This window comes from Zeus faber (genome assembly GCF_960531495.2).
Source record: "Zeus faber genome assembly, chromosome: 1".
NCBI classification, from domain to species: domain Eukaryota; kingdom Metazoa; phylum Chordata; class Actinopteri; order Zeiformes; family Zeidae; genus Zeus; species Zeus faber.
In genome coordinates this window covers 36,574,127-36,593,946 of record NC_137193.1, presented here as the reverse complement: position 1 = coordinate 36,593,946, position 19,820 = coordinate 36,574,127, and the positions used below count along the sequence as shown (strand labels likewise).

Below are 19,820 nucleotides of genomic sequence, written 5' to 3'. Positions count from 1 at the left end.
GAATTAGAGTGTCTCTACACTCTGACATTGAATGTCACCAGCATTGACATATCTAGATTGAGAGACAGCTCAATCATTTTTGATAAGATTTCTGATGGTAGGTATTGAGCTCCAGGCTCATTGCCAGAGTGAGCAAGAGGCCCAGGTTCAAGGTCAGCCAGAGGGCCAGGTTCAAGGTCTGCCAGAGGGCCAGGTTCAAGGTCAGCCAGAGGGCCAGGTTCAAGGTCAGCCAGAGGGCCAGGTTCAAGGTCAGCCAGAGGGCCAGGATCAAGGTCAGACAGAGGACCAGGTTCAAGGTCAGCCAGAGGGCCAGGTTCAAGGTCAGCCAGAGGGCCAGGATCAAGGTCAGACAGAGGACCAGGTTCAAGGTCAGCCAGAGGGCCAGGTTCAAAGTCAGCCCGAGGGCCAGTATCAAGGTCAGCCAGGGGGCCAGGTTCAAGGTCAGACAGAGGGTTAGTTTCAAGTTCAGCCAAAGGGCCAGGTTCAGGGTCAGTCAGAGGGCCAGGGTTAGGGTCAGCCAGAGGGCCAGGTTCAAGGTTAACTCCAGAAGAGACTGAACATTGAATATCTGGGAGGCTCTTAGCCTACATTTGGAGTGTTATTTGGCCCCTTCCCGACAAGCTATCATGACATGGTTGGTACCAATGGATGCTTTAGCTTGTCTAGTTTCATATGATACCACATGCTTTAAAAGTGAGCCCGCTACAGCCCCTGAAAGACAGTATTGTCGGGTCTCTGAGGGTGAATTATAATGATCTCACCATTTTGTACAGTATATCGTCTTGCACTAAATACATTCAAAATGTTCATCTCTGTGCATAAATCTCAACTAAATAAACTGTATTTTCCAGGTTAAATCACTAATGACCTTTCAACAAATGTGATAAGGAAGACAGAAGTTTGCAGAAAAAGGAAGAAAGCCTAATGTCAGAGTCAGATGATTAGATAACTTGTCAATCAACGACCATGTAGTGGTCAATTATGGGGACGGCCAAAGAAAATACACGTCTTAAAGAACTATAAATATCATTTGCCTTGGTTTGAGACTCATGTCATTCAAATAGGCAGGAATGTAAAGGGAAACAGTAAGGGTAATTGTAATGGAAGTGTGACACTTGATAGCGAATAAATTAAATAAAGTTTATTTAAGTTAAATAACGTGATATAAGTATATTATCACATAAACAGCTCCAGTTACTACACTGTTTTATGATTTTTTTATTAATAAAGTAATAACCAATAACTTATTAAATTATGCACAGTTATAACAAAGTTGTTCCATTATTGGTTCAGGAATGTTATTACATTATCGAATTTTATTACATTAAGAACAGATTTATTTTTTTACGTTATTGGCAGTTATTACATTAATCGTAGTTATTACATTATACGCGGCTACAAGGTCCAACACCCTATACCGTGGGCATAGTATCTTACAGTCTACACTCAGCCATCCACCTTGTTTTTTAGTTGATTATTCGCATTGCATCTTGCTATTTTATTCCATACACAAACGTGGAAGAATATGGATTTGTTTTTATTTGTTTTTGATCAATCATTACATTGTTGTAATATTGTCTGTGGAGCAACGTTTTTCTTTCACGTTTTATCACCAACCGTCTGTAGGACGCCATGTTGGGATGCAGCGAGGTCCAGGATCTGCAGGCATCCTTTCCGGAGGAGACAGAGTTCCTGCGTCACTTCCTGTCGTCAGCACCAGCGCAGCCCTCCGCCACAGTGTCCGTGGAGCTGCTGCAGCAGGTCGCCAGGCTGCGACGCACCTTCCGTCTGGCGGCTCCTCTCATCGGCCCCGCACCCCCCGGTGAGACGCTCAGCGCCGTCACACTGTTTTGCGAATAATTGCTCAGTGCAAACAGACTGCACCTGCATCTCTAACCTACTATTAAAGTTCTGAGTCAACTTCTGACCTTTGCTTATGAAAATTAAGCCTTTGATTATTAATCCCTGGGTGGAAATTCAGGTATTACAGCAGCACAAGTCGACAGAATAGTGCACATCAAAAAGTGATTCAAATATATATACTGTGTGTGTGTGTATATATATATATATATATACACAGACTTGTGATGCTACACTAAAGTAAAAAACAAATTGTATATTGCAGCAATGCAGGAGCAGTGTGGTAGTGAAAAATAATGGCATTATGATAAAACTAACAGCAATAATAATAAGGATATAGTACTAATGTTAATAATAATTATAATAATTATAATAATATTGATAATAATAATAACTGGGATTTATATAGCGCCTTTCAGGAACCCAAGGACACTTTACAATGGAAAAACAAAAAACAAACAAGACAGGGTAGATAACAAAACAAGACAGGGTAGAAAATCGACAAAAGATCATTAACAGAAAAAGAAAACAAAAAAGGGTCAGGGCCAGTAGGCCCCATTGAAGAGGTAGGTTTTAGGCAGGCTTTTGAAGGTGGCCGGGGATAGAGCATTCCGAATGTCAGTGGGGAGAGAGTTCCAGAGAATGGGGGCTGCCACACTGAAGGCTCTGTCCCCGAAGGTTCAAAGCCTCATGCAGGGGGTGGAGAGCAGACCCGTGTCCGAGGACCGCAGCCTCCGGGACGGATTCATAGGGTTGGAGGAGATCGAGGGGCGAGGTGCGAGGGCGTGGAGGGATTTGTAGGTTAAAAGATAATATATAATAATTATAATATATTATACATTATACATTATACATTATACATTATAATAATAGAAGTGATTATTCAAGAGTCAAGAGGTTTGATAATGGTGGTACCATTAAAAACAATGATAATTTATAATTATTACTAAAAAGAAAATAAATTTTACTGAAGTGGGGAGCTTAAGGAAATGTTCATGGTTCTGGAGTGGAGGAGAGCGGAGCAATGGAGCAGTTATTTCCTTGAACTGGGCCATAGATCGGCAGACTTGGCCCGAGCCTTTTATTGCCCTCCTTGTTTATTAAAGTGCATGTCCATGTGCAAAAATATCATCTGGATCAATAATTCAAAGTCGGAGTGTATGGTCCATGTGCAAGATTCAAGGACCAAGTTTGTTACCTGAGGATTCTCTGGGTCTGTGTGGCTCTGGCAGGTGATCTGCCTGAGGGGGCGGAGGACTTCCTGCAAGCTGTGGAACATCTGTTTGACCAGAGCGGGAACGACTGGTACCGCGTCTACCTGATCCGAACCATCTGCAGCCAGCGAGGGGTGGAGCTGGTTCAGACGATGGCAAAGGAGGAAGGCTTTAGGTGGCTCTTCCCTGCAGAGATACTGCAGCAGGTAGAACTCCCAACAACCCTTTGTAGAACTGCACCTCTTCTTCCAGCCTGTGTGTTGAATACATTAACAAAGCAGCAATGTTGCTTCTTTCGGGCCAAGTACGAGTGCTGGTATCAGGTACTTTATTCTGCACTATAGAGTATAGACATGAATACTGAAATGTAGGTTTATTATTATTAGAAATAGATTATCAAAACACTGTTTTGTTTAAAACAAAATCAGATGGAACATAGAACTAGTCACTGGTTGTGAAAATCAAAACATGAAACTCAAGAGGCGGTACGTCTCATCACGTTGACACAGTGTTGGACTGGACATCCAAAACATGCATCGCAGCAACAATAAACCTTTCGTTAAAATAGCTTCATTCATGGTAAAACTGTTTCGACAGAGTGCAGATGGAGGCCAGATGGACCGCTACCTGGTGTACGGCGAGGAGTACAAGCTGGTGCGGGATGCTGTTGCCAAGGCGGCGGTGACGGGGAACGCTGAAGAAATAGAAAACGTTTGTGAGGTAGAGAACATGGATCACACTACATACAGTGTCTAATGTCTACATTTAACATCTTTCATAGATATTAGAAATATATTTTATATTTAACCAGATTTGACTCTCAAATAATATGTTAATTCTAAAATAATTTCAGATCAGTATTCTGTCTGTGTATTATTTTAGTAAGAACTGTGTAATAAGCAGGATAATGTGCAGCCAGACGGTCATTATCACTAAATAACAAATTACACCATTTTTACTAAAATAATACACCCGTACACGAGACGGAGACTAAATATTGATCTGAAATTATTTTATAATTAGTATGTATAGTTGTAAGGCCAGTAGGTCTAGTTTTATAGGCAACTTGCATGTTGGCATAGCCAGTGAATTAATGTGTAGGGAAATTATGTATAATTATTTTCTTTTCTTTTTTTTTTTACTTCGAATTACAGCTGGGCTCATTTTGTAATGCTATTAGCCACGTCCACCTTAATAGCTGACATTGCACGCAAGCTTGAACGTGACGTACCAGATGTGAGACAGGACATAGCTAGTGTGTGGAGATCGCCACAAGAGACACACGCTCTCATGGGATTAAAACCCCCATAAGCATTCAAAAACAAATGTCAAGTTTGCACAAATGTACAAATAAATGCAGAGTGAGTTGTATCTGTAAATCTGTATCTCTGCCTCTAATTTACAACTCGCAAATCATCATCTGTACGTACACCTAGCATTTCTAAATGGAAATGCGTTCGTGTCCAGCTGTCCATGTGGATACTTTTGAGACTTTTCTACCGCAGTGTGTGGCACAACCAAGATCGCAAATGCAGGGAAGCCCCAGCACTGGCAACATTTTTACCAGGCAACACAGGCGGATGTCCTGTCAATACTTTTTTTGATAGTGTACTTTTTATCCTGAAGATGTAAACAAGTGAGCGAGGAAGTGTTCCCGTTACCCGCGGTGTTTTGTTTCATTCTGTGCATCGGGGCACCACCCGGGGCACTTTTCGAAATGATAAATACTAAACACAGTACTTCACCATCATAAACATCTGAAAAACTCACTGACTGACCTGCCGACTACTGCACTGAGAGATGACGACATCACCGGCCCAGATGGAAAAGGATTTCATCTTATCACCCGCAAAATTAAAACCCCTACATTTTCCGTGTATTTTGCCATTTTTGCCTGTATAAAAGGTTTTCATTATTTTTTTTCAAACCGTCTTCTCCATCTTCCTAATTGTGAATTCATTGTAAATTCATTGACAAAAAAAACCCTGATGCTTAATGCTGAATGGGACGTGGGGGATTTTGACCTTCATCTCTCCAAGTCTTCATTGCAGTTTCCATATAGCACAATATGTTGCCACTACCTAGTGTGAGCAAGAGCGTGAACACGGTTGGTATGATTTTGTGTCCCTCGTAGTGAGGTGGACTACCTTGTTTTCATGTGAACTCAGCCCTGCTATGGAAGCAGTGAGGGCATTATTGTCAAAAAATCACTCAACATTTTGTCTTCATTTGTTATAGGCCTGCACTGTGTGTCGGGAGATGAGGACGGTGTTCCTCCTATTGGCTCTGTTCAGGGAAGTGACCGCTCTGTACCGATCTCCAAACCCAGGACTTCACCCAACCGAAGAGGTAATTGTAGGCATTGATAAAGACAACGTTATTAAAGTTTTTCCTTGGGTGTCACCACATCCACAACAGATACATTTAGTTATATAATAATGAGCTGTGCATACTTATTCATTACTATAACACTATTTAGGACGTTTTTAGCTCTTTTATTAATTAAAAATGGAAAAAACGCCGGGGAAAATGCCCGACCTCTTCCATTTTCCCGATATATTTTAATAAGGGCTGGGAAATCGAGACACACTGTGACAGATTCGTCGTTCAATTCAGTGTGAAGCAGCTGGACAAGTGCTGAACTGTGACGCATCTCTGCGGTGCGCTGATCCTTTGTCAGATGTTGTGAGGTCAATCCGTGTCCTGCTCAGCTGGAATCTTTTCTCCCGTCAGCAATGCAAAGCGCTCGAACCTCTGGTCAAGGGTTCTGCCTTCCTGTCCAGCGCGCGGCTCAGGGGTTTTGCCGAAGACCTGGTGTACAACCGTCTGGGTGCTCTGAGCATGTGCCCAGAGCTCGGCATCGAGGAGAACACTCTGGTGGAGTTGGTGGTTCATCTAGCCGCCGTGCTGCTGGCCAGTGACGCGGATCTGCTGCTTCCACTACGGCAGCTTGCACTGTGCCCTGGCACCATGCAGGTAAGCTACACTTCCCCTCATATTAACACCTCTACACCGGCAACTTCTGGAATTCAAAAACCAAAAGGGTTCCTATTTCTTCAGTTTTCATTTTCAGAAAAGGTTTAACTTTAACTCTTGACTGGAGTCACACATACATATGTGAGTCCAAGGAAGTTGGTTACAAAGACCATATACAGTACATGTATACAGTATAAATCTGCATCCTTCTGTAGAACTGACAATTTGCCAAAAAAAAAAAGAAAAGAAATTGAGAAAAATTGACTGTGAATTTGGTGTTAAGTGTTTCTAATGTAACAGCGAAACACATTCATATTTTATGTCAATCTGTGATGGCGAAGTTGTTTCTGTAGTACTGCTATCATCAATGCTCACGTGAATTGATATACAGTAACTCAACACATCAGTATTTTGACATGGATATACACTACGGACTAGCAATGCCATATTTCAGCAAGCGTTGTTCTTCCTTCAGCAGAATAATTACGTTAGTTAAAAATGGCTTTGAAGCATGTTTGTACAGTGTACCTGTACTGGCCCTTCTGGGTGGAGTTGAATATGTTGTATTCACAGGGCAACGTAAATCCAAAACCCTGCTTTTAACTTTATTTTATCATCAGGGGGCGTTTCTACCCACCATGCCGGAGGACATGCTGTACTCCATCTATAAAGTCATAACAGAAACTACTGTGAAAGACAAAGATGGGAACGACTTGGACAAACAGGTCACGTGGTACGGTGCGTATCACGCAGTGGATATAGTGATTTAGGGTTGGAGCTAATACATATAAATATTATACACACTGACCAATTATTATTATTCCCATTAATATTATACATATTATCATGATGCTGTTACGGCTGAGGCTAGTGAACCCGAGCGCAAGACACGGCAGGAAAAGTGGTAAATAAGAACTAGGAGTTATTGAAGGGAATAAGGGGATAAGAGGATGGCAAGCACGGCAGGCAGGGAAGGTTGTGAGGGCAGGGCAGGCAATTTATAAACACACTAACACACATGAATATTATACACACTGATACACATTATTATTATTCACACTCATACACATTCATTTCAACACACGAATACACATTCATATTATACACACTAATAAACATTAATATCAAAACACTCATAATCATGATATCATCTACACAAATACACATTTATATAAACACACTTCTTCTTTCGGCAGTGATACACATTCATGTTAACACACTAATAGACATACATATGAACACTCTAATATTAATTTATATTATTGATAGCTCTGCATTTTCCTACATTTCAGTAACTTTTAATACTCAGCTGCAGTATACTTGAGTTTATTTATTTAACCATCTGTGGTTCAAATGATGATTTCAGATTGCAGCCTATTTCAATGATGTTTCCATGTTTTTTGTCCACAGTGTGTCCCAATCAACACTGGATCTTTGTTGACCGGGTAAGTAAGTAAATAAGCCGGTTCCGTTTTGTTTCCCCTGTGGTGATGAAGCAGCAGAAGCAGAAGGCTATAAGTCACAAATACTGTACATTAGATTTGCTATCTTGAATCTATACTTTTTGTAAGGATGTTATTCTCGGAACCTAAACGTGTCTGATCTCACCAGAATGTACTTATTGTAAGTCGCATGGGGCAAAAAGAGGTTAGAAATGACGTAATGTATTCTATGGAGACAGCAGCACCTTCATCAATCGGCCAGTTGATTGCGTTTGTGTAAATAAGAAATTAAATATCATTATTTTTTTATATAAATATTATTTTACTACATATATATAATTTATTATATTATATTAACGTATATATATGTATGTATGTATGTTTTGTATGTATGTATGTATGTATGTATAGTTTATATATACTTTAGATATATACAGTATATATATATACTTTAATAATATATATATATATTTATATATATATACACCGATCAGCCACAACATTAAAACCCCTGACTTGAGATGAAGTGAATAACATTGTTCATCTCGTTCCAATGGCACCTGTCAAGGGGTGGGATATATTAGGCAGCAAGTGAACAGTCAGAATTTAAAGTTGATGTGTTGGAAGCAGGAAAGAGTCATGGGCGCCCAAGGCTCATTGATGCACGTGGGGAGTGAAGTCCAGCCCGTCTGGTCCGATCCCACAGAAGAGCTACTGTAGCACAAATTGCTGAAAAAGTTGATGCTGCTATGATAGAAAGGTGTCAGAACACACAGTGCACCACAGCTTGCTGTGTATGGGGCTGTGTAGCCGCAGACCAGTCAGAGTGTCCATGCTGACCGCTGTCCACTGCCAAAGGCACCTACAATGGGCACCAAAAAAGCATCAGAACTGGACCATGGAGCAATGGAAGAAGGTGGCCTGGTCTGATGAATAACGTTTTCTTTTACATCATGTGGATAGCCGGGTGTGTTTGCGTTGTTTACCTGGGAAAGAGGTGGTACCAGGACGCACTATGGGTAAGAAGACAAGCGGACGGAGGCAGTGTGATGCTCTGGGCCTTGTTCTGTTGGGAAACCTTGGGTCCTGGCATTCATGTAGATGTTAATTTGACACGTACCACATAACTAAACATTATTGCAGACCAAGTATCGGTCATATACCTTCATGGCAACGGAATTCCCTGATGGCAGTGGCCTCTTTTAGCAGGATAATATGCCCAGCCACACTGCAAAAATTGTTCAGGAATGGATTGAAGAACAAGATCTCAATCCGATCAAGCATGTGTGAGATGTGCTGGAACAACAAGCCCGATCCATGGGGGTCATATCCGTTCACTTCTTTCATTGATTTTAATTTAGTCTCACTCATTCTCAATTCAATGAGGAAGAAAACATATTTACTTATCATGCGGATCTAAAGTCAACCATCCGTTTCGTATCAGACACTGAATAGTGACACTCTAATCTGCGTGTTATCTGCCAAGCCTGCTATCGTCCAGGCTAGGAAGAAAAGGTTGGTTGCTGCAGTAACCTAGCTGGCATATTTTCTAGCCACACTTTTCTAACACATTTATCTCAGGAGTTAGCCAGGCCAGTGGAAATAAGTGTAAGTGATAAACTCGTGACGTAAGTGAGATTTTGAGGAAAAAATGTTTTGCAGTGCGGCCTCCCCATGCAGAGGGGAGAGTGTCCGGACTGCAAAGCTGAGATTGGAGGGGAAGGCCACAAAGCGCTGAAGGACTTCATCAAACAGGGAAAAACCACGTAAGAATAATTTAAATTTTAGTCATTAAGCTGTTGATGAGTCAGAAGCACACAGATAATATGACATGATAATGATGATGATAATAATAATAATAATAATAATAATAATAATAATAATAATAATAATAATAATAATAATAATTATAATAATTATAATAATAATTATAATAATAATAATCATAATAATTATAATTATAATAATAGTATGCTATCCAAATTGGTACAAAATGCTATCCAAAGTAGTACACCTTATGTTGCTATGTCAGAGCACAGTATTCCCTGTGGCATCAAGTTAAATTTTTATTCAATTTGCAGGGCTGGAAGTTACAAATGACAACTATTCACATTACTGAAATTGAGTACATTTTATTGCATTTGTACTTTTTTGAATATTTTCCATTTCTATACTCGTACATTTAGTATTGTTGAGTATTGATTTCATTTCATTACGTACAACATGTGACTTGTGACCTGTAAACTCTTCTAATTGCGTGTTTAGGGCGGATGGCACGAAGAGTGGCCACATCCTGGGAGACCCCGAGCTCCGAAGCCAAACCCAGGACGCCTTGGGCCTGAAGGACCTGCCGCTGATCCCCTTCACCCTGCTCCGAATGCTCACCCACCTGGCCCTGATGCTGGCAGCCTCCAGGGCTGAGGCTGAGGTCAGCATGTCAAAATAAGAGTATCAAATGAGCATATTAAAAGAAAGAATCAAAACAAGCATATATTAATCTAGGTTTGGATGAGAATTTCTACTTACATCGTTACTGTATGTCTCCTTTTAGTTTTGTAGCATAATGATCATATTATGGGTTAATATGATCATTAACTCAATTGATAACTGAATTACAAATATTTTGATTACATCCATCATTAACATGCAAACCCGCATACACACGCGTTGTTTGCAAAGCATGTAAATAAGTGGTGTTCTGGCGGTGTGTGTAGCTCCAGGCTGTGAAGCGGATCATCCAGCCAGCGGTGCAAGACGTTCCCACCTTCCTCAGACATCACCTGAAAAAGGATCTGGATCAGCTGCGCCAGGCACTAGGGGGCGGGGTGGACGACACCATCACCACCGCACACTTAGTGATTAAACGTCTTCTAGAGCCATCGCACAGCGATCAGTGTAAGAGACACACTTCTACTGTTCCTCATCCTGAATGTCAGCATGCATTAACATTCACACTAAAGTAAAAAATTAGCTTTTAAATGTAGTGGGGTAAATGTTGAAAGTCTCTGAAACTGAATATGCTTAAGTGAGTTTAGATAATTGAAAAATGTACTTAAGTAAAGTGATTTGTGACTATCCAGGGCCTGGAAGCCACAATCGCCAGCTTTCAACCAAAGAGTCCAGGAACTGCTGGGAGAAGGGCGTGGCCAATGACATCATCAGACCACTGCTGGAGGTGAGCGCGTCCCAGCTGCAACACGTTGTGATGTTTCGCTGTCGAGCTATGAGCACGACATAGAGTTTAGGGAATGTGGGCCCGTCACCAGTGTCGGCAGCGGGTCCGGACCCGACTTTGGGTCTCTGGACTCGTCAAAATACTCTTGAGACCAAAAGCCATGTAGCTTCACATGGTGCTCTAAGCAAATTAAACACACACAAAATAAATTACTGGTATAATTGAGAGCTGCAGTTCACATTTTACTGAGAGTTTTTGTTATTTATATGGAATTAATGGTGTTGAAATGAAAGTTTTAAAGTTAAGTTAAAACTCCCAAGAATTTCTCTAATAATTTGCAGTGAAGAAAATTGCTGTGTTGCAATTGGCAATCTCACCATTACGGTAACTTTGCAGTATTATTAAAAGTACTGCATTGATACTCGGTATTTGATACACGTCCCTCCTTGTGGCTAGTGACGGTGTTTTCCGCGTTTCTTCTCAGCGTCTGAACGAGCTGGTGAAGGAGGTCGGCAACGCCATGACGTCCGACTCTCGCGTGTCGTCCAACCTGATCCTGAGGGTGACGCAGGGCGACGATTGCCTGTTCCTGAACTCGCTGCCCCGCGGCTCCCCCATGCACTCCTCGGCTGTGTGGAGCAGCCGGCAGCGCATCTCGCTTCTCAGCCTCACGCACATTGTGGAGCTGAGCGCGCAGAGGGAGGAGCTGGCGCTGCTGCGGAGCTTCCTGCAGAAGGTGAACACGACGCTCCTGACATGAAGATGCGTTGTGACTTGTGTTTCACGTTCCCTTGCGTCTTCAGGCGTGTACTATGGCGGCAGTCCTCAACGGCGGTCCGGGTGCCTCTCCAGAGGTCCCAGGGGGTCCCCAGAAAAAATTTTATTAGTTAAACGTCATTATTTCATTTCCAAGAGAATGTCCAGTCATGATGTTTGGATCCTAGTTTCACTGTTATCCCCCTGACTAGAGTAGAGACACTGAATCAGATCTAACAATAAAGATCTGCTCAGATTGGATCCAGAGACTAAATCTGATCAAACGGGGTCCGTGGCCTGATGGCCGTGATCAAATTGAGGATCACTGAGGTGAAATGGTTGAGAATCACTGTTCTATGTTCAGGTGCAGCGAAATATGTACCAGCTGTTGGATACGTTTACTTCAATTTCAAAGGATTAACTGACACCAACAGACAGTTATATCACATTAGTAAAGACAATGCTAGGCTCATATTTATAAAATCATCAACGATATCCATCATAGACAAAGAGAATAGACAATTATAAACCGACAATACAATATACAAACAGAAAAACAACCAGCTTTTGTGTAATGAAATGCCTATATGTTTATGGAACATGATGGCTGCTAATATCACATTGTGTTTTCAGGAGGCTGAGTTTCGTCAGGTCAAGTTCCTCCCAGACGTCCTGAACCTCCAGAGACGCCTGGTAAAAAAGGTCCAGAATGCGTCTGACCAGATGTTGGGATCCATGCAACAGTTTATTGACAAACAGAAAGGTATAACTGCAGCAAAAACCACAAGTAGATTAATTAACAGATTACAGGATTTGTTTGGGGGACGGTAGCTCAGGTGGTAGAGCTGGTCTTCTAGTAATCTAAAGGTTGCTGGTTCGAGCCCAGGCTCCTCCTGCTAGCATGCTGTAGTGTCCTTGAGCAAGACACTTAATCCCTAATTGCTCCTGATGGCTGCGTCCGTCTGTGTTTGAATAATTGTAAGTCGCTTTGGATAAAAGCGTCTGCTAAATGCAATGTAATGTAATGTTTGGACAAAGTCTTGAACATTGATTTTTATCTGCATAAACGCCTGAAAAATTGATGGATTTTTTCCTATAATATTTTGTGAACGTAAATGATGAGAGCAGGACAAATCAATAAACATTTTGTGGGAAAAATCAGTTGGTCAATTTGTTTCTGCTGCAGGAACAGAGCAGTCGTGGTTCCAGAAGCATTTGCAGGTCTTCCTGAAAACGTGGAACCTTCTCAGAGTCTCTGTGGCCAGCGGTGAGTAAAGTTTGGGTTATAACCCAAAACCCCAAAATCCTGATAAGACACTATAAAATCTGTTTAACCACTCGGTCACATTAGTGTGTACACTACTACTACTACTACTACTACTACTACTACTACTACTACTACTACTACTACTACTACTACTACTACTACTACTACTACTACTACTACTAATAATAATAATAATAATAATAATAATAAATATAGCTGCAGGCAGCAATACACAGGGTCCAGTTTAGTCGTGTTGGCTGCGTTTTACAGTTTCCTGGGTTCTCTGAAACACGGCATGATTTTCAAAGTTTACTTGAACGCAGCATGGCCTAGTGGAGCAACCACTATGCGGTCTACACAGCTCAATCCTCCTGTCTTCAAAACAACCGTTCATGTTTGCCTGTAAACCAGAACTTCTCATGAGTTTTTTACGAGGATTATATTTTCAGTAAGCTACGTTTCCGTGAAATATGAAAAACGTTGTGGTATTTCTGTGGGTTATTCCCATTGCACAGCTTCTATTTTTCCGACGCCTCGCTGGATCTTGAAAACATCACTCATTCACACATTTCAGTGTTTTCGAGGGATGCGATGACGACATTTTAAAGATTTGTTTTAATTATTTTTTTCATCAATCCGGCCAAGTAATGTGGGCCATGGTGTTAGATTATAAATCGAAAAGATCTTCTGACCAGGTTAGAAGCTATAGAAATATACACCTCAAATTGATAGTTTGGTAACGTCAAAACACTACAGAGTGACCAAGTCCACACTGGACAGGGTCAAACCGGAAATTCGCAATTGGAATCTGTACATTTAAAGTAAATAATATGATGACGTCATTATGCGTCTTGCTGTAAATCTCATCTCGTCATTTTAGAACTATGTTCTAAAACATACTAGACGTGTGACGTGTTAGTTAACTAAGACCAACTGCATATTCTGGGTCAAAGTTGTTTGGTTTTTGACTAATATCTGCTCCGTATGTGGATCAATTTGGATGAAATTTAAACCAGGATATCCTTGTGACATACCAGTTCAAACGACACCATAACCATGTTCGTAGCTTAGGCTGAAGTACAGTATGTGTTCCAGATAGTTAGCCGGGTTGGACATATCAGATCATCAGATGTACTGGCTCGTCTGTGTTAAAAATGTGGTCTGTTTTTCGCTAATATTTGCTTCGTAAGTGGATCGATTTGGATGAAACTTCAACCGTCCTTGTGACAGTGTGGCTCCAACAAGACGCAAACTGTCAATCACAACAATAAGGGGGTGTCAAACAATAACAATAGGGTTCCATCCCTACGGGTTTGGCCCCTAATAATAATAACAACAACAATAATAATAATAATAATAATAATAATAATAATAATAATAATAATAATAATAATATGTAGAAATAATAATAATAATGTGTAATAATGTGTAAAGCACTTTTCATACACAACACGCAGCTCAGCATAATTTACATCAATAGAAGGCAATCAAACAGCAATATTTGAAAGCAAATATTTTATAAAAGAATAAGTAAATATTAAACTCAATATCAGTTGTGGGTCACCAAATAAATATTTCTCTTGAATTATTAGTCTTTAATAACTCCAAGCAATTTGTAAATAAATCTCAAAAGTAATCCTCCAAATAATCCTCTCACTTTTTCAATAGATTCTTCCGTTGATGCAGGTTCAATTATACTGTCAGAGCCTTTTTCTCCTGTTACAATCAAATGCCACAAAGGAGAATAATAAAAGCATTATGAGAATAAAATCAAGTGTAAACAGAAAGATGAAAATAAAATGAAATATACAAAAGTGCATCAGTCGAAGTGTTGAGGCCGAGATAACGGTGACTTGTTTCATCCCGTCTCTCAATCTCACTGCTCGCAGACTTGGGCCCGACCATAACGGTCGCCCATTTTCCCCAGGCAGCCAGATTGTCAACCATCTGGTTGCCTCGTTGTTGACCTGCACGGTATACCTCTCCAACCATAGTCTATCTATTGATCCCACTTAATTACAAAAAGATTAATATTCGGCTGCCATTTGTCGGTCTCCGTAAAAGTCGTTGGCCGGTGATGTCAGACACATCTCCTTGTCTCTAACTGCTCTGATGTGATGAGCGTCTTGTGGTGTGCAGAGGAGATGAAGATCCCTGAGGAATTCTGTCGGGACCTGGACCTGGACAGCGAGCTGCAGTTCGCTGTGCCACGGCGCAGCGGAGCCGGCCTGGTTGCCACCGCGCTGATGGGCTACCTGGTCAGTCTGCACAACCAGCTGCTGTACTGCCTGGAGCGCCACACAAAGGAGGACTACTGGTACTGCCGCCAGGACCACATTATATTACTATTATATCACAATACAGGTACTCCTCACTTAGCGACCTACCTGTTTAAAAACCGTTCGGACTTACGACCAGCTCTCTGACAAGTCGGTATTGTGCGCTGCGTACAATACCGCAGCGTGCGCGCTGGGTGTGCGGCGTCTCAAGATTCAAGAGGTTTATTCGTCATATACATATACATACTTTCATACATATATGCAGTGAAATTAAATGCAACGCACCCGGTGATAACACACAAAATGTCCTAGAGTTCGTTTAGGGACGTTTTTTTATCCATGAGTGCATCGCGGTCGTAAGAGGTAACTGCCGATGCTCTTTTGGCGTACATCATGATAAAAACGGAAAAAAATACTAAAATGTGCAAAAGTCGACCGGAGCGCAGGCAAGAGGCAAGAGGCAAGAGGCGGCGCCACTATTGCCTTCCCACCTCAGTGTCAAGCATCTCATCTAATCACCGTTCCCAGTCTCAGTCTCGTTCCCGCAGTCTCAGTATTCACTACACTAGCGTTCGCCACGCTCCCTTACCATGTAATAACACGGGTCCTCGGTTATCGACCAATTCGCTTAACGAACTGGTTCTAGGAACAGAACTCAGTGGTTAAGTGAGGAGTACCTGTATTATACAGAAGTTATCACAAATAATAAATATCCAATATGTGAGCCTTCTCGTCTTAATCTGGGTAAAATAAAGCTAATTTAGTATCCTTCTAACTTTTAAAAAATGTAAATGTAAACTCGCATCTTCACCTCCCGCAGTACAGTGTGTTCTTATTGCACACTGACCCTTTGATCGGGACTCCATTTTCACATCTAGATAGTGTGGTTTCACTTTGACATTGAATTCATCTTTACGAATCGATAAAAATAGTTTAAAGCTCTGATGAAGCTGGTGTTGGTGTTTGTGCAGCAGCAACAGTGTCAGCCTGATGGAGCTGACAGAGCAGGACGTGGTGTCCTACGACCTGCAAAGAGACCTGCTCCCCCTGGTGGTGTCGCACTGCCAGTACAGCCTGCGGGCCGGACAGGAGGTCGCTGCTGAGTACGACCTGCAGAGGATCCAGCAGCACATCATGAGCAGATTCATCCAAGGAAAACCCCACATCAGCCTGACAGTGAGAATGTCTGTGTGTCCGTCTGTCTGTCTGCCTGTCTGTCGATCTCTCTGTCTATCTGTCTTTCTGCCTGTCTGTCTCTCCATCTGTCTGTCTGTCCGTCTCTCTGTCTGTCTACCTGTCTGTCTGTCTTTCTGCCTGTCCGTCTGCCCGCCTGCTGTCTCCAACAAGTTTCTATAGCAAATTTCTATAGTATATATTCCTAAGTAGTTTATATAACTAGTTTCTATACTAAGTTTACATAACTAATGTATATAACTAATTCATATAGCTTGTTTCTCCGACTATTTTGTATAACTAGTTTCTGTAATTAATGGATAGAAGGAGACAGAGAGAGGGAGAGAGAGCGCGAGAGAAAGAGATACTTTTTTGATCCTCGGCGGAAAATTACTACCTAACCTAACCAACCTTGCCTTATCTTACCTCATCTTAGGGTCTGCCGACGCTGGTCAGCTGCCATGACAGAAACTATGAGAGCGTTTTTAAAGTACTTAAAGGAAAAGTACCTCAGGTAAATCAATCACCATCTATCTATCTATCTATCTATCTATCTATCCAGATAGAGGTGTGAGGGGGGGGGATCATTATGGAGGGGGAGGAGTCGTTCAACAATGTACTTTTATTGCCAATTAATTTGAATTCTTGGCTGCACTGCTTCCGTCTCTGCCTCCAGGAGTCTTTGCCGGCTCTGATCCGGAACACCCTCTCCAGGGAGCTGAGCTCCTACAGCGAGGTCAGCGAGGCGCTCCGGCTGCTGCAGCTGCTGCTGGGCTTCCTGTACCGAACAGGCGGCCGCGGCACCACGCCCATGGTGGACTACTTCAGGGACGAGCTGAAGATGGCCAACTACACTGAACCCCACATATTAAAGGTGCATGCATTGACATTTGTGTCCAATTTGGCTTCTCTACATATTTAAACATCTGTGGAATTCCCTGTGTCAACAGTCATTATTATCTGATCACAAGTCATTATTCAGAAATAACTCATCTCTGATCTGTTAATGACTCCTCCACCTGGTTTCACATCCCTTGTATCATTCCGCCTACAACGCTAGCTGGTGGCCCCATCTTGTGGCGCAGCATAGAAACTTCACTGGAAGAGTTGGAAGAGTGGACATGAATATGGATATCGCTATCGAAAACCCCAACCCCATTCATTGTCTCATTTGACGATGACTGTGAATGTCCAATTTAGCATTGATAACAGTTAAGTCATATGTAGGGTGGGAAAAATATAGTTCACTACATTGGTGTGACTTTATCTCAATGGAAGCTCCTAAACTCGAAAGACAAGTTATAAAACGAGACATTCTAGTTATAAAATTATTTTAAATCGATATTCCATCTCAGTGTATTATTTTATTTAGTAAATATGCGTAATAAGCAGGATAGTGTGCAGCCAGTCAGTCATTATCACTAAATAATGCCCCCTGGTCACCCTGTGGGGGGGTTATTTAGACTGCTCAGTTTCCTGCTCTGAGCTGGGCTGCTCTGCCATAGTTTTAGCCTCGTGTCCATCTGTTGTCCCTTCCTGTGAGGGGTGAGCTGAGGGGAGGCGAGCAGGGTGAGTCCAGGTGGATCCTGGTTTGACCTGCTGCGTGTGCTTCTTGTGCAGGCGCTGAGTCGCTGCTGTCTGAAACACTGCGTCGCTCTGTGGCAGCTCCTCATTTCGCTCAGATCAGAGAGCCTGCTGCTCCTCAATAGGGTAAGACCAGGCCACCTGGCGCTCCAGTATCACAAAACTTCTTTCAAATCTTCTCGCTTTTGTTCATGAAAAAACAGCTTTTGTATTTCAGCAGTTGCCACGGTGACTCTTGCTACACAAAGTGGTTTTCCAGAATCTCTTCACAGGGTTTGAGTTCTGTCTGGTTCTCTGTGGAACAGGAACCCTTCTCCGAGCTGCCAAAGGAGTACCGGCTTCCCCTTGATGAGGAGCAGCTCCGGCACCTGACGGGCTTTGTTGCCAAGGGCAACGTGGACACCTGGCTGCTGGAGATGCACGAGTTCCTTGTGCTGCGTCTCCGAAGTCAGACCAACAGGGACACTTACAAACCCGACATCAGGTTCGGTGACGCCTGTTCCTACACACTGACAACTAAAGGAGAGAAGAAGATTCTTTATTCGTCACACACACCACAACACATGCACTCATTCAGCGACGGTGACTAACACACACAATGGTGGCCCGTTGAAACTCATTCTGTTTTTATCCCATCCCGGCTTGTCCTTCCTCTGGGGGTCAGCCAGGAGCAGTGGGCAGTATACAGCGACGCGCCCAGGGACCAGTTACAAATGTCCATCGCTGGTTAGACAACGATGTTGTGCATGTTTTTGGTGAGGGTCCTTACTGATGTTACAAGTAGGAAACCCCATGTGGGCACAGGGAGAACATGCAAACTCCACACAGACAGGCCCATGATGAGGAGATAACCCACCGGAGCACAGTGACAACAGAGGAGAGGTGGAGAGGAGAGGAAGAGTAGAGTAGAGTAGAAAACAAATACTACAGTAAATATTTTACGTTTGAATTGGTATGTATTTTCTGGGACAAAAGCAGTGCCTGGAGTCTCACTTCCTGTTTGTTCTGCTCCACTTCCTGTTTAGTGTGAAGTTCACTGTGGGTTTCTACATGGACGACAAGCAGGCCGAGGTCCCCCTCGTCGTGGAGGAGTCCTTCCCGGACTCCATCACGATGGCGCAGATGGCGGCAGCCTGGACACACGCAGCAGAGCTCCGACGAGAGCGATAAGCTCACAAGAAGCTCACAAACCACAAAGGTGGTTTTGCATTTTCTCTTTCTTTGTTTTTAAGTTCTTAAGTTCTGGTTCTGGTTATGCCAACTATTCCCATTATTCTTTTAATTATCTTCATTAATTCACACTGAACATGTATTCATCCCTTGTTGAACGAGTCTTTTGCAAAAAGTTTGGCCTAAAGATTGGCCTTCAACAGGAAAATAATTTTAACGTTTAGATAATTAACTACAGATGATGATTGATGATATTATTCCTTGTAGCGCACAGAGCTTCTGGATTTTCTGCTTTTTTCTGCTTTCAGCTTTCCTTGAAAGAAAAAAAATAATAATAACTGGTAAAAATGTTATTCATTACTGAGTGACTGAGACGAAGCTTCAAGAAAATTTTAAGAGAAGATGGATGTGTTTATTCAGGAAACAGAAAGTAAAGCAAATTGTGAGGTGGGGATGGTGTGATTTGAGCAGCCACACCACCACCACTACTGACCTGGATAATTGGGGACCCGGGATCAGAGTGACTGCATACCTGTTGCTTGTTGGTCTATCTAATGAGCAACAGGTAAAACTCCCATACCCACACTCACTCAGGAGAGGAGCCCTTGTCCTGTCACATGTCTATCTGCTTCTGGGCTGATTCCAACAAGCACTCTCTACAATAAACTGATGTCTACAACCCTGTCGTCTTTGTCTCTGTGCTGGAGGTCCTTGAACACGCCACTTGAGTGGCGGGTGGTAGGTGAAACTATTACACAAATTTACTGTCTTTGCAGTGGGTAAAGGGAGTAAGGAAGGCCACTGAGAGCAGTTTGCTCAGATTCAAATTGCTCTAATTAACTTTAATTAACAGTTTAATAAACCAAAAGTATTGCAAATACAATTTAGAATCCAAATGATGGGAGTGAGTGAGGATCTTGTGGA

The 19,820-nt window shown here is 42.2% G+C and overlaps 1 protein-coding gene across 1 annotated transcript in view; it reads left to right on the top strand.

The window, feature by feature from the left end:
- The window catches only part of LOC307247967 (E3 ubiquitin-protein ligase rnf213-alpha-like), a gene marked incomplete at its 5' end in the record, with an annotated part of 70,626 nt that extends 51,124 nt beyond the window's left edge, over nucleotides 1-19,502 (top strand). Inside the window, 22 exons of the mRNA XM_080024142.1 lie at nucleotides 1,627-1,839; nucleotides 2,539-2,635; nucleotides 3,093-3,280; nucleotides 3,672-3,794; nucleotides 5,313-5,423; nucleotides 5,808-6,050; nucleotides 6,671-6,788; nucleotides 7,461-7,495; nucleotides 9,155-9,258; nucleotides 9,758-9,920; nucleotides 10,207-10,387; nucleotides 10,573-10,667; nucleotides 11,152-11,403; nucleotides 12,057-12,186; nucleotides 12,610-12,690; nucleotides 14,830-15,007; nucleotides 15,941-16,145; nucleotides 16,579-16,656; nucleotides 16,819-17,016; nucleotides 17,763-17,852; nucleotides 18,032-18,210; nucleotides 18,752-19,502. Coding sequence (XP_079880268.1) covers nucleotides 1,627-1,839; nucleotides 2,539-2,635; nucleotides 3,093-3,280; nucleotides 3,672-3,794; nucleotides 5,313-5,423; nucleotides 5,808-6,050; nucleotides 6,671-6,788; nucleotides 7,461-7,495; nucleotides 9,155-9,258; nucleotides 9,758-9,920; nucleotides 10,207-10,387; nucleotides 10,573-10,667; nucleotides 11,152-11,403; nucleotides 12,057-12,186; nucleotides 12,610-12,690; nucleotides 14,830-15,007; nucleotides 15,941-16,145; nucleotides 16,579-16,656; nucleotides 16,819-17,016; nucleotides 17,763-17,852; nucleotides 18,032-18,210; nucleotides 18,752-18,896 — 3,207 coding nt within the window. The 3' untranslated portion in view covers nucleotides 18,897-19,502. The remainder of the gene's footprint in view (nucleotides 1-1,626; nucleotides 1,840-2,538; nucleotides 2,636-3,092; nucleotides 3,281-3,671; nucleotides 3,795-5,312; nucleotides 5,424-5,807; nucleotides 6,051-6,670; nucleotides 6,789-7,460; nucleotides 7,496-9,154; nucleotides 9,259-9,757; nucleotides 9,921-10,206; nucleotides 10,388-10,572; nucleotides 10,668-11,151; nucleotides 11,404-12,056; nucleotides 12,187-12,609; nucleotides 12,691-14,829; nucleotides 15,008-15,940; nucleotides 16,146-16,578; nucleotides 16,657-16,818; nucleotides 17,017-17,762; nucleotides 17,853-18,031; nucleotides 18,211-18,751) is intronic.
- Between the last annotated feature and the right edge of the window lie 318 nt (nucleotides 19,503-19,820).